The sequence below is a fragment of the Engystomops pustulosus genome, chromosome 7, assembly GCF_040894005.1.
Source record: "Engystomops pustulosus chromosome 7, aEngPut4.maternal, whole genome shotgun sequence".
NCBI classification, from domain to species: domain Eukaryota; kingdom Metazoa; phylum Chordata; class Amphibia; order Anura; family Leptodactylidae; genus Engystomops; species Engystomops pustulosus.
Genome location: NC_092417.1, coordinates 118160845 through 118180193, shown reverse-complemented (window position 1 = coordinate 118180193; position 19349 = coordinate 118160845). Strand labels below are relative to the sequence as shown.

At 42.2% G+C, this 19349-nt stretch overlaps 1 protein-coding gene across 3 annotated transcripts in view; it reads right to left on the bottom strand.

The window, feature by feature from the left end:
- The window catches only part of CYLD (CYLD lysine 63 deubiquitinase), a 57572-nt gene extending 38760 nt beyond the window's left edge, over positions 1-18812 (bottom strand). For 2 of the 3 annotated variants that reach the window (XM_072117693.1, XM_072117694.1), the window contains exons 1-4: positions 18547-18811; positions 7654-8263; positions 5927-6229; positions 2869-2974 (exon numbers count right to left, since the gene is read on the bottom strand). In XM_072117693.1, coding sequence (XP_071973794.1) covers positions 2869-2974; positions 5927-6229; positions 7654-8154 — 910 coding nt within the window. In that variant the 5' untranslated portion in view covers positions 8155-8263; positions 18547-18811. Of the gene's footprint in view, positions 1-2868; positions 2975-5926; positions 6230-7653; positions 8264-18546 lie in introns of all 3 variants that reach the window. The other variant, XM_072117695.1, reaches the window with a different exon arrangement.
- Positions 18813-19349: the final 537 nt, after the last annotated feature.

The window sequence follows — 19349 nt, the reverse complement described above, 5'->3', positions numbered from 1 at the left end:
TCTGCACCTCGATGTGCCCCATAAAACAAGTAACGGCCACATGAGGGGGGGTTCTGTACTCTGTAGAAATTATAGAACAAATTGTATGGTGGGGATTCTCTTTTTATCTTTTGGAAATTTTAGGGCTAAATGAACGTATAACCGGCACAATTTGACCATTCTAAATTTCACGTCCATTTTGATTCAATTACAATGAAGATCTCAAGGGGTTAATGGATCTTCCTAAAAGCGGTTTCTGATAGTTTGAGAGGTGCAGATTGGAAAATTGGTTGATTATACAGGATGGGGGAGGTTTGATGTTAAATTTCATTCAAAACTGTATTTATCCCCAAAATGGTCAATTCTGAAAATACAGAAAATCGATATTCGATTTGTAAGCCGCGTTACATCAAAATAAGTTATCCAGACACTTCAAGAATTATGAAAATGTAAAGTAGACATATGGGAAATGTTATTCAGCAACTTATTTAGGTAGTAAATCTATCTGCCTGAAAACGCGGTGATTTTGAATTTCGAAAATGGCAAATTTTTCCAAAAATTCATCATTCATAAACGCAAAACTTCTACTTCATTTTAGTGGTAAATGTTGGATAACATGTGGGGAAAAAAATCTCAGAATCGCTTTGATGAGTAACAGTGTTCAAAAGTTATAACCATAAAAAAGCGACGCAAGTCAGAATCCAAAAAATGGGGCTGAGCCTTAAGCTGTAAAATGTCTGCGTCCTTAAAGGAAACCTACCATGTGAAATTGCTCTAAGCTTCAAATACTGAGCACCAGCTCAGGTAAAGCTGTTGCCGGAGCATATTTCCGTTATTCTCATAAACCGATGTATAGCAGTTTAAACACTTTTGTAATCTTTATATGTGAAGCAGCTTCGGCGCACGGTGGTACAGTCATGTGCATGGTGCTGAGCTGGTGCTCGGTATTTGAAGCTTAGAAGTACAATTTCACATGGTACATTTTGGAAGAAGGTCCTGTGGACTGATGTAACAAAGATTGAGTTGTTTGGTCATACAAAAAGGCGTTAAGCATGGCGGCCAAAAAACACAACATTCCAAGAAAAACACTTGCTGCCCACTGTAAAATTTGGTGGAGGTTCCATCATGCTTTGGGGCTGTGTGGCCAATGCTGGCACCGAGAATCTTGTTTAAGTTGAGGGTCGCATGGACTCCTCTCAGTATCAGCAGATTCTTGAGAATAATGATCAAGAATCAGTGACAAAGTTGAAGTTACGCCGGGGATGGATATTTCAGCAAGACAATGATCCAAAACACCGCTCCAAATCTACCCAGGCATCCATGCAGAGGAACAATTACAGTGTTCTGGAATGGCCATCCCAGTCCCCAGACGTGAATATCATTGAACATCTGTGGAATGATGTGAAGCGGACTGTCCATGCTCGGGGACCATCAAACTGAACTGGAATGGTTTTGGTAGAGAGCAATGGTAAAAAAAATACCTTCATCCGGGATCCAGGATCTCATTAAAAGCTACAGGAAGCGACTAGAGGCAAAAGGAGGATCTACTAAATATTAATGTCACTTTTCTGTTGAGGTGCCCATACTTTTGCACCTGTCAAATTTTGTTTTATTGCATATTTCTGTTAGTACAATAAACAATCCAGTACATTTCAATCCCGAAATATTACTGTGTCCATCAGTTATTTGATATATCAAACTGAAATAGCTGTTGCAAAAACCCAAATTTTTAGAACTAAAATGTTTAAGATTAATGGTGGTGATGCGTGTTCAGCATCCTTCAGAATGTCCAGACAAGCCCAGATAAAGCAGAGCCGGGGCGCACGGTCTCCACATTCATTTGCTTGTGCAATACTATACGACGCCGCTTGCTAGGCATGCTGATTGCGCAGGTGTGAGAAAGCCTAACCCGGTCAGCTAGGGTTGATGACAATGAACGGAACATTGATTGATGGTGTCTGCAAGTAGGATACTACAGGGGGCGTCGCTAAGCTAGGTGATGGGCGTTTTATATATTTGTAAAGGACACATGATAGAGCAGCTTCCTGAGGGAGGGGGAACCACTCCTCTATAGACACTCCCAGGTGATGAATGGCTTAGTCACAGGGCATATTGAATTGAAAAGCACTATACAACATCTTTTTTTCTGTAAAAACTCTTGCAGTGTATGTGCTATGCTATATGAGGAGTGGGGCTGAGCTAAAATGGGTCTCCTGGTGACAAGTTCCCTTTAACTTTTAATGTTTATAGTCATTGAGTCTTGGAAATAGACAATGTCTTGACATTTAGACACTTGTTTTTTTTTTTAAATATCTCAAATATGTTCTTTACATATATTTTATACATAATGCCCACATTTTTTTTAAAAGAAGTATAGTGGACAACCACTTTAAACAAAATTGGTAAATGTAATGGATTTTGGGAGTATTTTTATTGGCATTTCCCACTGTTGGCCACCAGGGAGAGCTTCAGTTTTACACTAGATCAATAAACACAATTCTACCTGTAATCTGTACCGAGGTCCTGCTGCTTACCACATGTCTGCCAATCAAAGCAGGTTACCATGGGTTCCTGCATTTAGAGTGACTGAGGTTGGGACCCACAATAGAATTGGAACCAACAAGAATCTGTGGAGGTTTTTTGCTATTCCTTTTTATGTTATTAACTTATTCTGAGCCTGCACATGTATAGTAAAGGTATAGTAGAACACTACACATGTTATTATGTAATGTGTCAAAAACATACAAGATAAAATAAAAAACACAAGCCCGAATTTAATGTATCTTTACTGTTATTTAGAGCATCACTGATCTCCCAAATTACTCCAAGACCTATTATAAGAAAGCACTAGTGTGGAAAAAGGAAGCAAGGTTTCCAAAATATTCCTACCTGGGATGATATCATTGATATGCAGAAGGAGAGTACTTTCCACACTAGCAAAGCTACACAGCTGGATTCCATTATATCGGCCATCCCAATTTCCAATTGGATTGTCCTAGGAAGGAAAAACAAAATCCATTTCTAGCGAAATCCCATTATAGCTATTGTCCCAGCCTGTCAGTTGTAAGTAGTATCCAGTCTCATAGTATGAGGCAGCTGCACTGTGCTCACTCCCTACTACCTGGTTATAAACAAGAAAGTTTCAGAACTGCTCATTTTCGGTCAACCACACTTCCGTGACACCACCTAGAATAAACATTTCCACTGGGAGCTGGGACTAAAGTAACACTGATGCAGCTATAATTTTGCAGACAAACTGGGCAACTAAAATAGCTCATGGCAAAGTAACAAAAAACATCGCACACAAGTGGCTATGAAAAAAGCAACATACGTAGAACATTTACAGTATACATTTCTGTACTTTGGATGTGCAAAAATGTAAGGGGCTAGCTTCAAGTAGAGCAGTGCATTAATGGGAATACAGCCAATATCCGTCAGGGTATATGGACATCAAGGAGGGGGGTTCTCCTGTAAAAGCCACAGTGGGAAGCTGGTAACACCAACCAATATCAGTTCTGGTAGATTCAAGTCAGAAATGGCCAACCATGGCATTATATCAACTTCTCCCTGCTCAGAGAATAAGGGCAAAGTGTCCTACTGCTGGATATCCAAACTAGGTTCTATAATTGTCCCCAAAGTACCAGATAAATGGAAGACAGGCTCACATGCTGACCCAGTGCAGCGTTCAATACGTTAAATCTGGAAAGTTGGCTGTCAATGATGGGTGCATTGGGTGCACGCAGTATCTGATTAGGACACCAGCAGCTAAGTTGAATACCGCAATATTTTACCAGAGTTTTCAGCACAAAAAATGTGCTGAAAAAAATTACACAGCGCTTATACTAGTCATACGAGTCATTTTGATTCTATAAAAAAAAAAATGAAAGAATGAAAAGAACCTGCACAGGGGTGTCAGAAAGGTGAGTGGTGAGTTTATTTTTTTTATGTGCTTGGGGGGCCTGGTGAGCTCAGGCAGAATGGCTACATACTGGGCCGTGGGCCGGCCGGCTACATAGTGGGGGCATGGGTGGGTTGGTTAGTCATATACTGGGCGAAGTTTTTTGTGGTAAAATTAAGTTCCTTGGCTTATATTCGGATGGGCTTATTCTAGAGCAGTGATGTCGAACCTTTTAGAGCCGGAGTGCCCAAACTTCAACCAAAAGCCACTTATTTATTGCAAAGTGCCAGCGCAGCAATTTAAGCAGTAATTTATTTCTCCTTGTTCTTTGACAACTTTCAATCGTTCAGCCTCCTAAGGACACCAATGCAGTTGAAAGGAGGAGGGCAAATTCATCTATCATTGTAGGAAGATTCTGCAGGAAGATTCTGTGAGTTCTGTCTATTGAACTTCATGCTGGGGTGATGGCCTGGGTGCCCACAGAGAGGGCTCCGAGTGCCGCCTCTGGCACCAGTGCCATAGATTCGCCACCACTGTTCTAGAGAATACACAGTGCATATACTACAAGTATATCACATATCCCATTTTCACAGCTTCAGTAGTTTTGCTCAGTCACCAGATGACTAACATATTCCCGCTCTTATATTAGAATGCCTAGTGGATTCGACTTCAATGGCGAAAACATGGAATGAAAAATCATTAGCAAGTAAAGCCCATCATCTTTACTGCAATAGCAACTGGTATATGAGCAGGTATAGTTAGTTTTATATATTCATCCTAGTATAAAGTGTCTGATGTGCTCAGGTCAAACTTCTGGGACCCACATTTATCCCTTGATCCCCTATCCTGCCTGGTGATGAATGTCATTCTTATGTCATGATCTGCATCTCTGTTGACTTCTATGAAAGTCCTGAATAGAGCCAAGCACATAGAAAAAGGACTTGCACCCATCATGTGAATTGGGTTCAACAATACCAGGGGGGCACAGTTTGCAACACTTTCAATGCAAAGGACAGGAAATTATATCTTTCTAGAGTGTTGAATAATATGTAAAATATAAAATATTATATACTGTACTGAGAGACTGAGGAGTTATTACAAGATATTATTATCCTTTTTCCACATGATAGTAATCTGAACAGTGTAGTCCAACTACTGGGACCCCCGCCCATCGCAAGAATCTGGGTCCTGATCTTACCAATAAAATTAGGCAGCAGGTCAAGCATATGTCCTGCTGCTCCATTCAATACTAGCCATAGCAGCAGAACACTTGACCTGCTGCCTAAATTAATTAGTAAGAACAGTTCTTGTGATCAGTAGTAGTCACTATTAGATTGTGGATAAAGGATAACAAAAATTCATAGTAAAAGCCATTTAAGGGAGACAATGCTTTTGAAAATAGCATAAAATTATCAGGTACATACTGAATTAAAGGAAATCTACCACCACGAATCTACCTATAAAAAGGTAGATCAAGTGGTAGGTGGATCTATGGGACGTGAGGATAGCACTTTTTTGATAACTTTTATTAACAGAATATGTAAATTTTCTAAAGCAGCTACTGGGGCATGGAGAGCTGAGGCTACTTGGCGCGGCTACTCCACGCCCCAGTAGCCTCTCTGTTCCTCCTACCCGAAATCTTCGGCGAGCAGCTCCTCACAGCTTCGCATCCTCGTCCGACAAACCTGCTGTCTGCGCATGCGCAGAACAGCAGGCCCTACAAAATACCCTGCGCATGCGCAGACAGCAGGTTTGTCAGATGAAAATGGGCAGCTACGAGGAGCTGCGCGCCAAAGATTTTGGGTAGGAGGAACAAAGAGGCTACTGGGGCGTGGAGTAGCCGCGCCGTGCAGCCTCAGCTCCGGCTACTCCATGCCCCATTAGATGCTTTAGAAAATTTACATATTCTGTTAATAAAAGTTATCAAAAAAGTGCGTCCTACAGATCCACCTACCACCCGATCTATCTCAATAGGTAGATTTGTGGTGGTAGGTTCCCTTTAAGTGCAAATAAACAATACCAATCATAGATTTAAAAAATAAAACTTACCATATCTACACCTACAAAATACCCAAGACTTTCTTTCCCAGGTAACACATCGCAGAAAATAACAGTTCCAAATTCCATACTTTCGCCAATTTTTAGGGAGACTCTCGAGTTTATCTCCAAAGGAGGGATTTCTGTGGTGTTGGTATCTACTGGAGATGCATAGTCGCTTTCTAGTTCATCATCATCTTCCTCGCACAGTTCTAATTTGTCAAGAGCTACAAAGACACCGCATTCCTCATCGCAGCGGAATAACTGCTTTCCCTGGTAGGATCCTTCTGTGAATCCCTGACCACGGCCGTCTTCCTGATGTGTGACAAAAATAAAGCATCCAAAAGTTACCTACTGACTATTATAGTTACTATAGGCCTCCTGCAAAGTTCTGTTTTATATTGTTAGGACATTCCCCAATGACTATAGAAATATTATGCTCAAGGCATCTCTTGGAATTCCCCTTTAGCCCCTTCATGACTGCCATATGGATATATACATCCTATTTGCACCTGCCCCTTGCAGATAACATGTATATACAGGCCATTACAGTACAGGCAGTCCCCGGGTTACATACAAGATAGGGTCTGTAGGTTTGTTCTTAAGTTGAATTTGTATGCAAGTTGGAACTATATATTTTATCATTGTAATCCCAGCCAGAACTTTTTTGGTCTCTGTGACAATTGGATTTTAAAAATGTTGGGTTGTCATGAGAACCAGGATTAACAATAAAGCTTCATTACAGACACCTGTGATAACTGTTTCAGCTGTTTATTGTAGACTAGGACTAAAGTACAATAAATTACCAATATCCAGAGGTCCGTTTGTAACTAGGGGTTGTATGTAAGTCGAGTGTTCTTAAGTAGGGGACCGCCTGTATTTAAATTTAAACAGTCATATCTTCTGAACCATAGCACCAGGACATATGACCATTTGAAGTAATCCACCATCCAACCAGTCAGCGGGAGGCAGAAAACATAAGGAACTGCAGAAGATACACTAGGTACACGCACCCTCTGCCTTCTCTCTGAAACTGGAAATTGACACTGTACATATTTATAACATATTTTGGTAAAACTTTAAACAATTTAACAGCTTATTAATGAAATTGTAATGCGTAAAAATGACAAGGCATTTTTTTCACATTTTCCATTATTTGCTAATTATATGAAAAAAAATCTACCATTAATAAAATGATTCTATCAAGTTAGTCTCATGTCATGTAAAAAAACAAGGTAACTTTGTTATGATATGTGAAGCTGTTCCAAAGATATTGTCAATTAAGAGCAGAACTGCAAAAATTGACCCAGACATTCAGGCACCAATAACCCACTGACACAAAGAGGATAATGAAATCATGGCCTGGTGGAGTTGTTCGGTACAGTATGGTGGTGTACCAGGGCAGTATTATTTAGTCCTTATATTTATATAAATAGGGGTCAATCTAATCCAGATTCTAGCACAGGGAAGCGTGTCCTGCATTATCCAATATCACATGGCTAATATGGAACACAGTCCACTCTAAAATGTCAGAACCCAGTGCCGCCAATAACTACTCATCTCACGTTTTCCCGACTGACACAGAGTAACTGGCCATATTATAGGGCATTGTGCAGAAGGCAATGTAAGCTGTAAAATACAAGGCATTTCCAGAAGAAATAACAAAACATTCAAAAATTGGCAGAAAATACACTATGCTGTTGAAAATACAGGAAAATTTAATGCAAAAGTAACCTTACCAATAACTCCACCCCAAAGAAAATTCCAGTGAGAGATCTTTCTGGTAACAATGGTCCTCTATATCGCACAACGCCAGGGTAATGTCCATCTCCAGGCCTGAGGAAAACCCTTACTGCGGACCCAGTCTCAATCTGTAAGGCCCTGGAGAGCCTGGCTTTATTTCGGAATAGACTATATCGCTCCTCACAGTTTGTAATAGCCAGCAGCAATTCAGCCAACTTCTCCGTAATCTCAATCACATCTTTGTCATCCACAAAGACAAGTGTATGGGTCTGATCCAAGATCTTCAGGGCAATCTGTACTTTCTTGCTCTTGGATGGGATGCTCCTGCTGTGCGCCGACCGCTCCTGGACAAACTGTCCAATACTCCCCCGGGGAACCTTTATCTGTTTTTGGGTCTGCTTGTCAAGTAAACTGCACTCCTGGACCAGTAGGTAAAAAATCCGTTCTTCCCAATAGGAGGAGCTGCTTTTCTCTTGACCCCAGAGATTGGAACTCATTGTGACAAGGCAGGATTCAATGCAGGAGTTAAGACGTTTCTTGGCTTAGATGTTGTTATATGTCCAATACTGTAAATCCATGATCCAAGAGGATGAATGAGTAGCCAGTCTAGAAGGAACATTAACATAGTATATGAGCATTAGAAAGAATGTCTGGAAATGTTTTATTGTCAATTTAGTCATTGCTGTTCAATAAAGAGTCAGTTTGCAACACATAGGACTATAATATTACAATAAACCAGCATTTCACTCTAAAAAATAAAAAATATCACCTGTTAAGGGGCAGACCACTTTATTACTTGTCTGCAACCCTAAATGTAACTGAGCATTGTATGCTGCAATATAGGAGTAAGGTTGGGTGGGTAGCACTTTATATTACACTCAGGAGCATGGGAAAGTAAAATTGCAAACCCAAGGAACACTGGCATTTTAAAGGGGTTTTCTGCTTTTATGAAAGGGACAGGGTTACTTTAAAATCTGCAACTCCATTGTTAGCCATCGGTCTCCAGTGCTCATGTCATGGCCATTCTGCATGTGATTGTTGTGCCCATTCATTCGGATGTGACGTTGGAAACCAGGAACTGGAGCCTTCAGGGCCCCTTTGGAGAGGTATGTATTTTGCAGCTTTCACTGTGCCCCTCAAATGACATGTCTACTTTATTCTTTCGGTCGGTACGATCACGGGGATACTAAATTTGTATAGGTTTATAATGTTTTCATACATTTACATAAATTAAAACCACCTGTACAATTTTTTTTCTTTTGATTTTGCCATCTTCTGGCGCTAATAACTTTTTTATACTTTGTTTTACAGAGATGTGGGTGGTGTCATTTTTTTGTAACATTTGATAATATCTTCAATTATATCATTTTTAGGACTGTACAACCTTTTGATCACTTTTTATAGATTTTTTAAATATTTTTCAAAATGGCAAGAAAGTGCCATTTTCGACTTTGGCCGCTATATTCTGTTATGGGTTAAATGCAGTGAAATATTTTGAAAGATCGGGCATTTTCGGACGCGTTGATACCTAATGTGCTTATGATATTTACTGTTTATTTATATTTATATCAGTTCTAGGGACAGGGGGGTGATTTGAATTTTTAGGTTTTTTACTATATATTTTTTTATTTTTACTATTTTTCAGACTCCCTAGGGTACTTTAACCCTAGGTTGTCTGATCGATCCGATCATATACTGCCATACTACAGTATGGCAGTATATGGGGATTTTCCTCCTCATTCATCATAATGTGCTGATGGCACATTGTAATGAAGGGATTAAAACGAGACAGCCTCGGGTCTTCGGAAGACCTGAGGCTGTCATGGATCGCCACTCCTCGATGACGTCACGGGGAGCGACGATCCTAGGCAAGATGCCGGGGCCCATGCGCCACCATCTTTTTTTAAGCTGCCGGCAGTGATCGCTGGGATAACAATAGCAATATGCAGCAAAGACTTACCGGCTAGGGAGAGGGCTCAGCCCGTGAGCCCTCTCCATTCACCGGGACTGGCGGGCAGTCGTGAACCGGTTAATAACAGAGGCAAAAAGTAGCTACTTATAGTTTCTGTCTATCAGACTGACCCAATACATACTTAACGTATTTTTCAGACTATAAGGCGCACAAAAAAATCCTTTGATTTTCCCGGAAATCAAAGGAGTGCCCTATAGTCCAGTGCACCTTATATATGAACCGTACTTACAGACAACAGCTGCCTTGAACTGTGCACAGGTCTGCCACCTGCTGGTCATTCCTCCTTATAATCAGGTGCGCCTTATATATGAGCCCAGATGTTTTAGTAGGCATGTATTGATGGTGCGCCTCAAATCCGAAAAATACGGTATACTACACAAGTCACGGACATTGCTGGGTAATACTTCATTTCCTGGCACTGCAGAGAAATTGCACACATGCTAACAATAGTAGGGGAGCAACCAGCAACAGAATAGCATTATGCAACTGGTAAACCAGGAAATAATAGGGAACTGGTCTCCAAATTTCCCTGTTATCGTCAGTCATTCAAAGCTGTAGAGACTTTACCAACGTAATAGTCTATCTGCAAAATGGATCTAGGCTGAGCATTGATGCGCTGAAAGTTTAAACAATTTTTTGAGTTGCAATTTTGAAATATATCAATTTTTTTTAAGAAATATGTTCCTATGTCCTTTTCCCCCTGCCTTTCTTCCATATTTAAGCAGCGTCTGTAACTCAGCTCTGTATTGTGGACATGCTATGTGCAATTTCTAGATACATGAAGGTCCCTTGTTCATCTGTACAAAGAATTAAATGCAAGTACAAGTCCGCTTTAGACTGAAATGTGCTTATCAACCCAAAAACACAAGCAGAAGACCTTGAGAAGATGCTGGCTGAAGCTGGTAAGAGTGTCATTATACACAGTGCAACAAGTTCTGTATCTACATGGGCTGAAAGACCACTCTGCCAGGAAGAAGCAATCACGGTACTCCAAAAGAAACACAACAAGACAGATCAATGTTTGCAAATGCACACAGGAAAAATATCTTAATTTTTTGGAAACATGTTCTGTAGTCTGCCAAATCTATAATTGAGTGTTTGGCCAAAATGATCATTGTTATGTTTGGGGGAGAAACGGAGAATGTTGTGTGGTTGGGATTGGTGAACTTCGCAAAATAAATGCATCATAAGGAAAGAACATTTTGTGACAAACTCAAGCAACTCAAGACATCGGCGAGGAAGATACATCTCAGTGCTGGGGTCCTGGGTTCAGGTCCCATCCAGGTCAACATCTGAAAGGTGTGTTTATGTTCTCTCTGTGTTTGCGTAAATTTTCTCCGGTTTCCTCCAACACTCCAAAAACATACTGGCAGGTTAGATTAGCCCTATTGGGGAGACTTCGTAATCTGTGTGCGCTATATAAATAAAGAATTTGTATTATTATTACAGCTTGGGAGCAAATGGGCAAATAGACAATGACTGGAAGCTACTGCCATACTGTTAAAGTGTTTAGAGTGGCCATCACAAAGCTCTGAGCTCCATCCTATTGAAAATTTATAGGCAAAACTGAAAAGGTAGGTGCAAGCAAGGCGGCATACAAACATGGCTTAGTGGGCCCCAAATACCTACCAACTATTGTGAGAACCTTGTGGAAGGATATCCAAAAAGTTTGATCCAATCATACAGTATAAGGGAAATGGTACCAAATAATAATGAAATGAATGTAAATATTGACTTTGCAGAAAGTGACAAAATGCCTTAAAAATACTTTATCATTTTTCTGGCATTTGGCAAATATAAATAATTTTGGTAATCCTAATTGACCTAAAACGGAAAAGGTTTATTATGATTTCATGTCAGAAAGTGAGAAAGGCATGTATACCGGCATGTGTCTTTTTATATAGTGTATGTAAATTTCTGGTTTGAACCAATCCTCACCCCTTCATAGAAATCCAAGCGCTCAGCGTGACCAGGAGCCATAGATCCTTTATGGGGACTGTGATCTGGCCACAAATTGTGTGACCAGATTAAAGGGAACCTACCACCACGAATCTACCTATAAAGGTAGATCGGGTGGTAGGTGGATGTATGGGACGTGAGGATAGCCCTTTTTAGAGCTAATCCTCACGTCCCCGCTAGCGTAGTATAAACTTTATTGCCCTAATATGTTAATTTAATTAAGCGGCTACCGGGGCGTGGAGTAGCCGAGCACGAGGCTACACAGCGCGGCTACTCCACGCCCCAGTAGCTGCTTTCACCCGCCTACCCTGTGATCTTCGGCGCGCAGCTCCTGGCAGCTGCGCGCCCTCGTCCGAGAAGCCGGAGTTCTGCGCATGCGCAGTAACTCCGGTCAAGATGCGCGATCTCGGGAACGAGGCCGGAGTTACTGCGCATGCGCAGAACTCCGGCTTCTCGGACGAGGGCGCGCAGCTGCCAGGAGCTGCGCGCCGAAGATCACAGGGTAGGCGGGGGAAAGCAGCTACTGGGGCGTGGAGTAGCCGCGCTGTGTAGCCTCGTGCTCGGCTACTCCACGCCCCGGTAGCCGCTTAATTAAATTAACATATTAGGGCAATAAAGTTTATACTACGCTAGCGGGGACGTGAGGATTAGCTCTAAAAAGAGCTATCCTCACGTCCCATACATCCACCTACCACCCGATCTACCTTTATAGGTAGATTCGTGGTGGTAGGTTCCCTTTAAGGCCCTCATTGCAGTTGTGTGCATGAATCTATGAGTGTATACAGTATGTGTATTGAGGCGTGTATAAATATCCACATACGAGTCTATAAATGTAACTGTATGAGGGTCTATATGTGCATACAAATTAGAAAAAATAACAGACGTTAGAAGCCTTTCAGCATTACAGGTGATCACTATGAGATGGGGGCTTCAGATTTCTGCTATGGGGCTATTTACGAAAATAACATCCAGATCGCAACATTTTCACCATTTCATAACACATAAAAAGCGAACAAAAGGTCACACAGTCCCCAAAACGGGATCAATAAAAAAAACATCAGCTCTTCCCAAAGAAAAGAAAAGGATACCTTAGACATCGCCTTGCACTGATGCACGAAAAAGTATCAGAATATTGAAACAAAGAAATATTTTTTTTTCAACAAAAGATTTTTCTTTCTTTTAAAAGGAGACATTCCATGATGGTAGATGATTATGACTCATCTCCCCGCCCTGTCCCCCTTGCGGTAGTCTGATTTCAGTATAGACAGAAACGACTACATTAGGAAGTAAAAAAGTTATGTAACAAATTCAAATGAGCTTCTAATTTTTTCACTGCTCTCATCTTACCTCTCGCTTCATCCCACCTGCATTAGTGCAGAGAGCAAATGTCCCCTCTCTCTGCAAGAGCAAAGCAGTGAATAAAGACAAACAAGATAGGAGGTGCTCTGCAGAGCACCTCAGGCTCATTTAAATATTTTAAAAACTTTTTTTTTCTTATGCGCCCGTTCATGTCTATAATGAAATCAGATTACTGCAAAGGGGGACAGGACGGGGAGATGAATAATAATTATCCACTATCAGGAAATCTGAAGGTATATTTCCTTTAAAACGGACCTGTCACCAGATTTTTTCCCCCCTGACTAACAATGCCTGCCGATAAAGGGTTACAAGTCCTCCCCGTATCTCCTAAACTTAGCAGCCAGTGGGGCACTGTACCTTAATTACAGACGGTTTTCTGATATGCAAATGAGCTTTTCTGACACATGTCTGGTATCTCTGAGGCCCGTTCCACACTTGCGAGTGTGATGCGATGAACTCGCATCACACTCGCAACGCAAGCTGCCGGGAACGCACGGCCCGAAAACTGCACCGCGGGAGTAAACTCAGCATGTCAGTTCACTCCCGCGGTGCAGCGTTCGGGCCGTGCGTTCCCGGCAGCTTGCGTTGCGAGTATGATGCGAGTTCATCGCATCACACTCGCAAGTGTGGAACGGGCCTGACTCTTCTCTCTCTCATTCTGCCACTGAACCACACCCCATTATTTTGACTGTCAGCTCTTTGTCTCTTCAAACCATTGTTCTGCCAACTTGTACTTAGGGACTGTCTGCTAATATTCAACTACAGACATATAAAGCTCTATTTACTTATAGGAAATACTGGGGCAGATTTACTTCCCCGGTCCATTCGCGATCCAGCGGCGCGTTCTCAGTCGAGGATTCGGGTCTTCCGGCGATTCACTAAGGTAGTGCGCCCGATGTCCACCAGGTGTCGCTGCTGCGCTGAAGTCCGTCGGAGTTCACCGTCCTATCTTGGGTGCAGGTAAGTGCGTGTTAAGCGACACTTTTTTTTAAAAAAATTCCGCAGTTTTTCCAAATCCGTCGGGTTTTCCGACGGCCACGCCCCCGATTTCCGTCAAGTGCAGGCCGGCGCCGATGCGCCACAATCCGATCGCGTGCTCCAAAAACCCACGAAATTCGGCGCAAAACGGTAATTTTCCGGAAACCTGATGAGACATAGCGATTCGGGCCCTTAGTAAATGACCCCCATTGTGTCAATTTTTTTACACAGTACCTTGTATTACATTCATGTCATGTGACAAGAGTGACATAATTGCAGGTCCTTTAGCCTTCTAACAATAGCAAACTGTACACCATGGGGCACATTTACTTACCTGTCCACTGGAGTTCACCAAAAGTGTGTTGCTTAACAATAATGCCCTGTGCCGTGAATCACTAAGATTGTGTGCCCAATATCCTGCATGTGTCGCTTTCCCGCTCAGGTCCAACAGAGTTCACCATCTTTTAAGTGGTGTATGTAAGTGCATTAGCTTGCGACACAATTTGAGAGTTAAATCCTGCGCTCAGTCCAAATCAGTCAGATCTTCCGACGGCACATCCCCTTATTTGTGTCGGATGGAAGCCAGCGCAGCCGCAACAAAAATGGATCGCATGCGGCACAGTCCCAGCACAGACACCTTTAAAATACCTGTCCAAGCCGTGAAAAAGGTGAAAAGTCCGACAAAAGTGAGCATGATCAAATAAAATCACAGCAGCTAGTGATGGGTCGTTAATGAACAAGATGGCACAAAAAGCGCACAATGTCCCCTTTAACCCAATAAAATCAGGTTAAAAGTGGTGTGGGGTGACTGACTGGCATGCGGCTTCCTATTATATATTAAATAGGGAGACATTCAGGAGCCAGCTCTTCTTAGTGAGTGGAGCTTAATGAGCCAGCTCACTAAGAAGAGCCGTAATTCCCATCACGCCCCCCCCCCCCCCCCCCCCCTCCTGCCAGGTAATATAAGATAAAAGGTTATTTAACTGGATGTAAGGGAAACCATTTTTAGCTAAAAGAAGAGGATCCATTAGTTAATAGGACTCTATTAGAACCTGTCTGTATGTGAATATGTGGAGACAGGTTCCCTTTAAATGTATTAAAACATAATAAAACCCTAAATTAATTAGGTATCTCATAAAAATGGTTCCACTAGGAAATACAATTTGTAATGCAGAAAACAAGCCACAATATGTCTCTGTAAAAACACAAAATAGGGACACTATCACCAGCTTTTACCCCACCAAACTACCAGCCCTCACAGGTAGGTTATAAAATGGAGGTGATTTTTTTTTATACATAAAGAGGGGGTTCTAGAAAACATACACTCACCGGCCACTTTATTAGGTACACCTGTCCAACTGCTCGTTAACACTTAATTTCTAATCAGCCAATCACATGGCGGCAACTCAGTGCATTTAGGCATGTAGACATGGTCAATACAATCTCCTGCAGTTCAAACCGAGCATCAGTATGGGGAAGAAAGGTGATTTGAGTGCCTTTGAACGTGGCATGGTTGTTGGTGCCAGAAGGGCTGGTCTGAGTATTTCAGAAACTGCTGATCTACTGGGATTTTCACGCACAACCATCTCTAGGGTTTACAGAGAATGGTCCGAAAAAGAAAAAACATCCAGTGAGCGGCAGTTCTGTGGGCGGAAATGCCTTGTTGATGCCAGAGGAGAATGGGCAGACTGGTTCGAGCTGATAGAAAGGCAACAGTGACTCAAATCGCCACCTGTTACAACCAAGGTAGGCAGAAGAGCATTTCTGAACGCACAGTATGTCGAACTTTGAGGCAGATGGGCTACAGCAGCAGAAGACCACACCGGGTGCCACTCCTTTCAGCTAAGTACAGGAAACTGAGGCTACAATTTGCACAAGCTCATCGAAATTGGACAGTAGAAGATTGGAAAAACGTTGCCTGGTCTGAGTCTCGATTTCTGCTGCAACATTCGGATGGTAGGGTCAGAATTTGGCGTCAACAACATGAAAGCATGGATCCATCCTGCCTTGTATCAACGGTTCAGGCTGGTGGTGGTGGTGTCATGGTGTGGGGAATATTTTCTTGGCACTCTTTGGGCCCCTTGGTACCAATTGAGCATCGTTGCAATGCCACAGCCTATCTGAGTATTGTTACTGACCATGTCCATCCCTTTATGACCACAATGTACCCAACATCTGATGGCTACTTTCAGCAGGATAATGCGCCATGTCATAAAGCTGGAATCATCTCAGACTGGTTTCTTGAACATGACAATGAGTTCACTGTACTCAAATGGCCTCCACAGTCACCAGATCTCAATCCAATAGAGCATCTTTGGGATGAGGTGGAACGGGAGATTCGCATCATGGATGTGCAGCCAACAAATCTGCGGCAACTGTGTGATTCCATCATGTCAATATGGACCAAAATCTCTGAGGAATGCTTCCAGCACCTTGTTGAATCTATGCCACGAAGAATTGAGGCAGTTCTGAAGGCAAAAGGGGGTCCAACCCGTTACTAGCATGGTGTACCTAATAAAGTGGCCAGTGAGTGTATATCATACCCTACCGGTTGGTGCGGGTATTGTTGTGGTGTAAAGGCTGTGTAAAGGTGTCCCTTTAAATGCAATGATCTGTTACAAGTTCACAGTGAAAACTTCTTTATTACTGCATGTCCCATTGTATCTGTGAGGCTGCAGTTGCCCTCCCTCCTCAGTGTAAATGATGCGTTATTTTCTCAGCTATAATTAAATTAAAAGGGTATTAACTGAATTTAAGCCATCAAGAAGAAATATATGGAAAAATGAATGCTGAAATTGAATACCAGTGTAGCATCAGACCTTATTAGTGCTCTCTGCTTGGTCTCCAGGCTCAGAACGGTCCATGATGCAGATGGAAAGGAATTTCAGTGTAAATCAAGATTTCCTTGCAATCCAGCATTAAACCTGTACGATCCGTACACATCCTATTGGCACTTCTATTCAATGACAGTGTTGGGGGCAATGCAGGTCATGACAACAGCTAAAAAGTAAATGACACAAGCCTTATCTCCTCTACAGCTGAAATGATGCCACATAAAGTGGTTTGCAGAGATCAGAATACTGATAGCTGATGATGAGAAGCAGCAGTCTCTACATTGTTCACATGTCTTTCTTCTCAATAGCGGAAGTCCAGGGTAAGACAGCTTTGTCCTATTCAAAAAATATAGCAGCATGGGACCCCCAACCATTTAATGGGGGCCATCAATATTCTGATCCTTGGAAACCCCTTGAAGAGCAGTACAGAATGGTAATGGTATTTCTGGAAACATTTCCATACATCAGGGCTATATAATGTTTGTGATGCCTAAATCGGTAATGTCATTCAATGTCTTTTGCTCAATTTATGGAAAATTAGGTTTTCTGAATGAAAAAATATCAAAAGTACCAGCCACCAGGTGTCTTCCTGTAACTTGCAGGCCAGTTCTGTTGTGAACCAAAATCCCCGTCTTTAACACCAAGGCCAGATTATAGGAAACAATTGGTTTATAAAGCTCTGTCCTAATTGTCCTGTCTGCAATCCAACTATGTGCCCTGTTGTCAAAAACATGGTTTATGTCATCTTTCCTTCCTGCCACAATCCACCTGTTGCACCGGTGCTTGGAGGAATGTATTCTCCCAGCTCTGTGTGTTGGAGGACAGGGGTGGTGATGGTGATATTGGAAGCAGGACTGCAAAAAGTAGAAGGACTGTCGAAAAAAAATAACTTGTACATCTAGTACATGGGATGGAAGCAGCACAACAAGTCTGAGAGGGAGAATAAAACCAATCTACAAGAAAAGGTGACAGGAACACAGAGGGGATTCCCAGTTTTATTTGTGTAACCTCAAAATGCTGCAGCTTCTGAACTTCCTACATATTGTGCTTCAGGTCCACATAACTTTCAAGATCTCGACTTGCTGTCAGTGAATGAAAACAGTCCTAAACCAGAGTGAGAAAAACTACTCCTGTTAAAGCTTAAACAATCCACTGTGAACTAAACTCAGGAGTCACGACAAATCTCTCCTCTCCTGAAGATCTGCTACAATGCATCAGTGCAGTACAAGTGTGATAAAAATTTTATTACCACTCACAGAGGATTGACCTGCATTAGTGTACTTCCAATGTCCACAGGACGTATATTATATATATATATATATATATATATATATATATATATATATATATATATATATATATACATACATATATATATATATATATATATATATACACACACATATATATATATATATATATATACACACATACATATATATATATATATATATATACACACATACATACACAAATATACCAGAACTTCCTTTGATCAGCAGACAACACTTTCTGTTGGTAAAGAACTGGAACACAAAGTAGAAGAGATTGTCGGAGAACTTATGGTTCTATGCATATGAGGATTTATAGATATGAAAGTGAAAGCCATTAGGTACATGAGACATGTATACAATATGTTAGACATTGTTCAGGGGAGTTGTATAAGGAAGCACAAGCTGATCTGTGTATAAGGACATCACAGACTCTGTGGTTACAGGTGGGGTATCTGTACTGATCATACCTGGAGGTATCATGTGACCCCCTCATCCATCTGCCCCTGTACTCACCCTGCGCCTGGCAGCACTTCTCCTCAGTAATGGCTGGGGGAGGACAGCAGGCTGCATTACATGAGACAGCAGCACATCACGATGAACAGCTGATGGCTCCGGAGTGGCACAGCCCGGGGATGGGCTCAGGGCTCCGGAAGGAGACGCACTCCGAGCTCCGGTGATCACAGTACAGCTGCCCGGTGCAGATCGCTGCGGATCGACGTTAGATGCCAGCCAAGTCCTAGGAAGCCGAAGGACCTTCGATGATGTCATGATCATATGATTGGTCACATGATCATGTGGGCGGAGTGATGGCAGGGGTGTGTCACAGTACTTGTTTACAGAGCTACAACCATATAAGCACAGAGGGCTGTTCTCTGCGGAGTGTGGACATAGCAGAGCTGTCTGTGTCATCACTATTCTATGTAGTAATGCGGTGTATGCATCGCGCAATGATGTCACTGAATGTGTGTATTGTGTACTATGTGGTGAGCAAAGCTGTGTATATTAACCCCTTAAAGGAAACCTGTCACCGGGGATCTCATTTCCACTAAAGACAGGTTGCAAAAGCCAATTACAGCTGCAGTGCAAATCCGCCTCTCTGCTTTCTCTAAGAATTTGCTTTACAATATAATTGTGTGTTATCAGTGGCGTAACTACTGCCGTAGCGGCTGCTGCTGGGCCCATGAGGTTCAGCGGCCCGTGGGTGCACGGTCCCTGCAGAGCTTTGCCACGGCCCATGGTAAGTGGTCCGGGGATGCACTGCCGGATCGTGCTCCCGGCTACTGCCCACCTCTCTCCTGGATCGCCCACCCATCAGC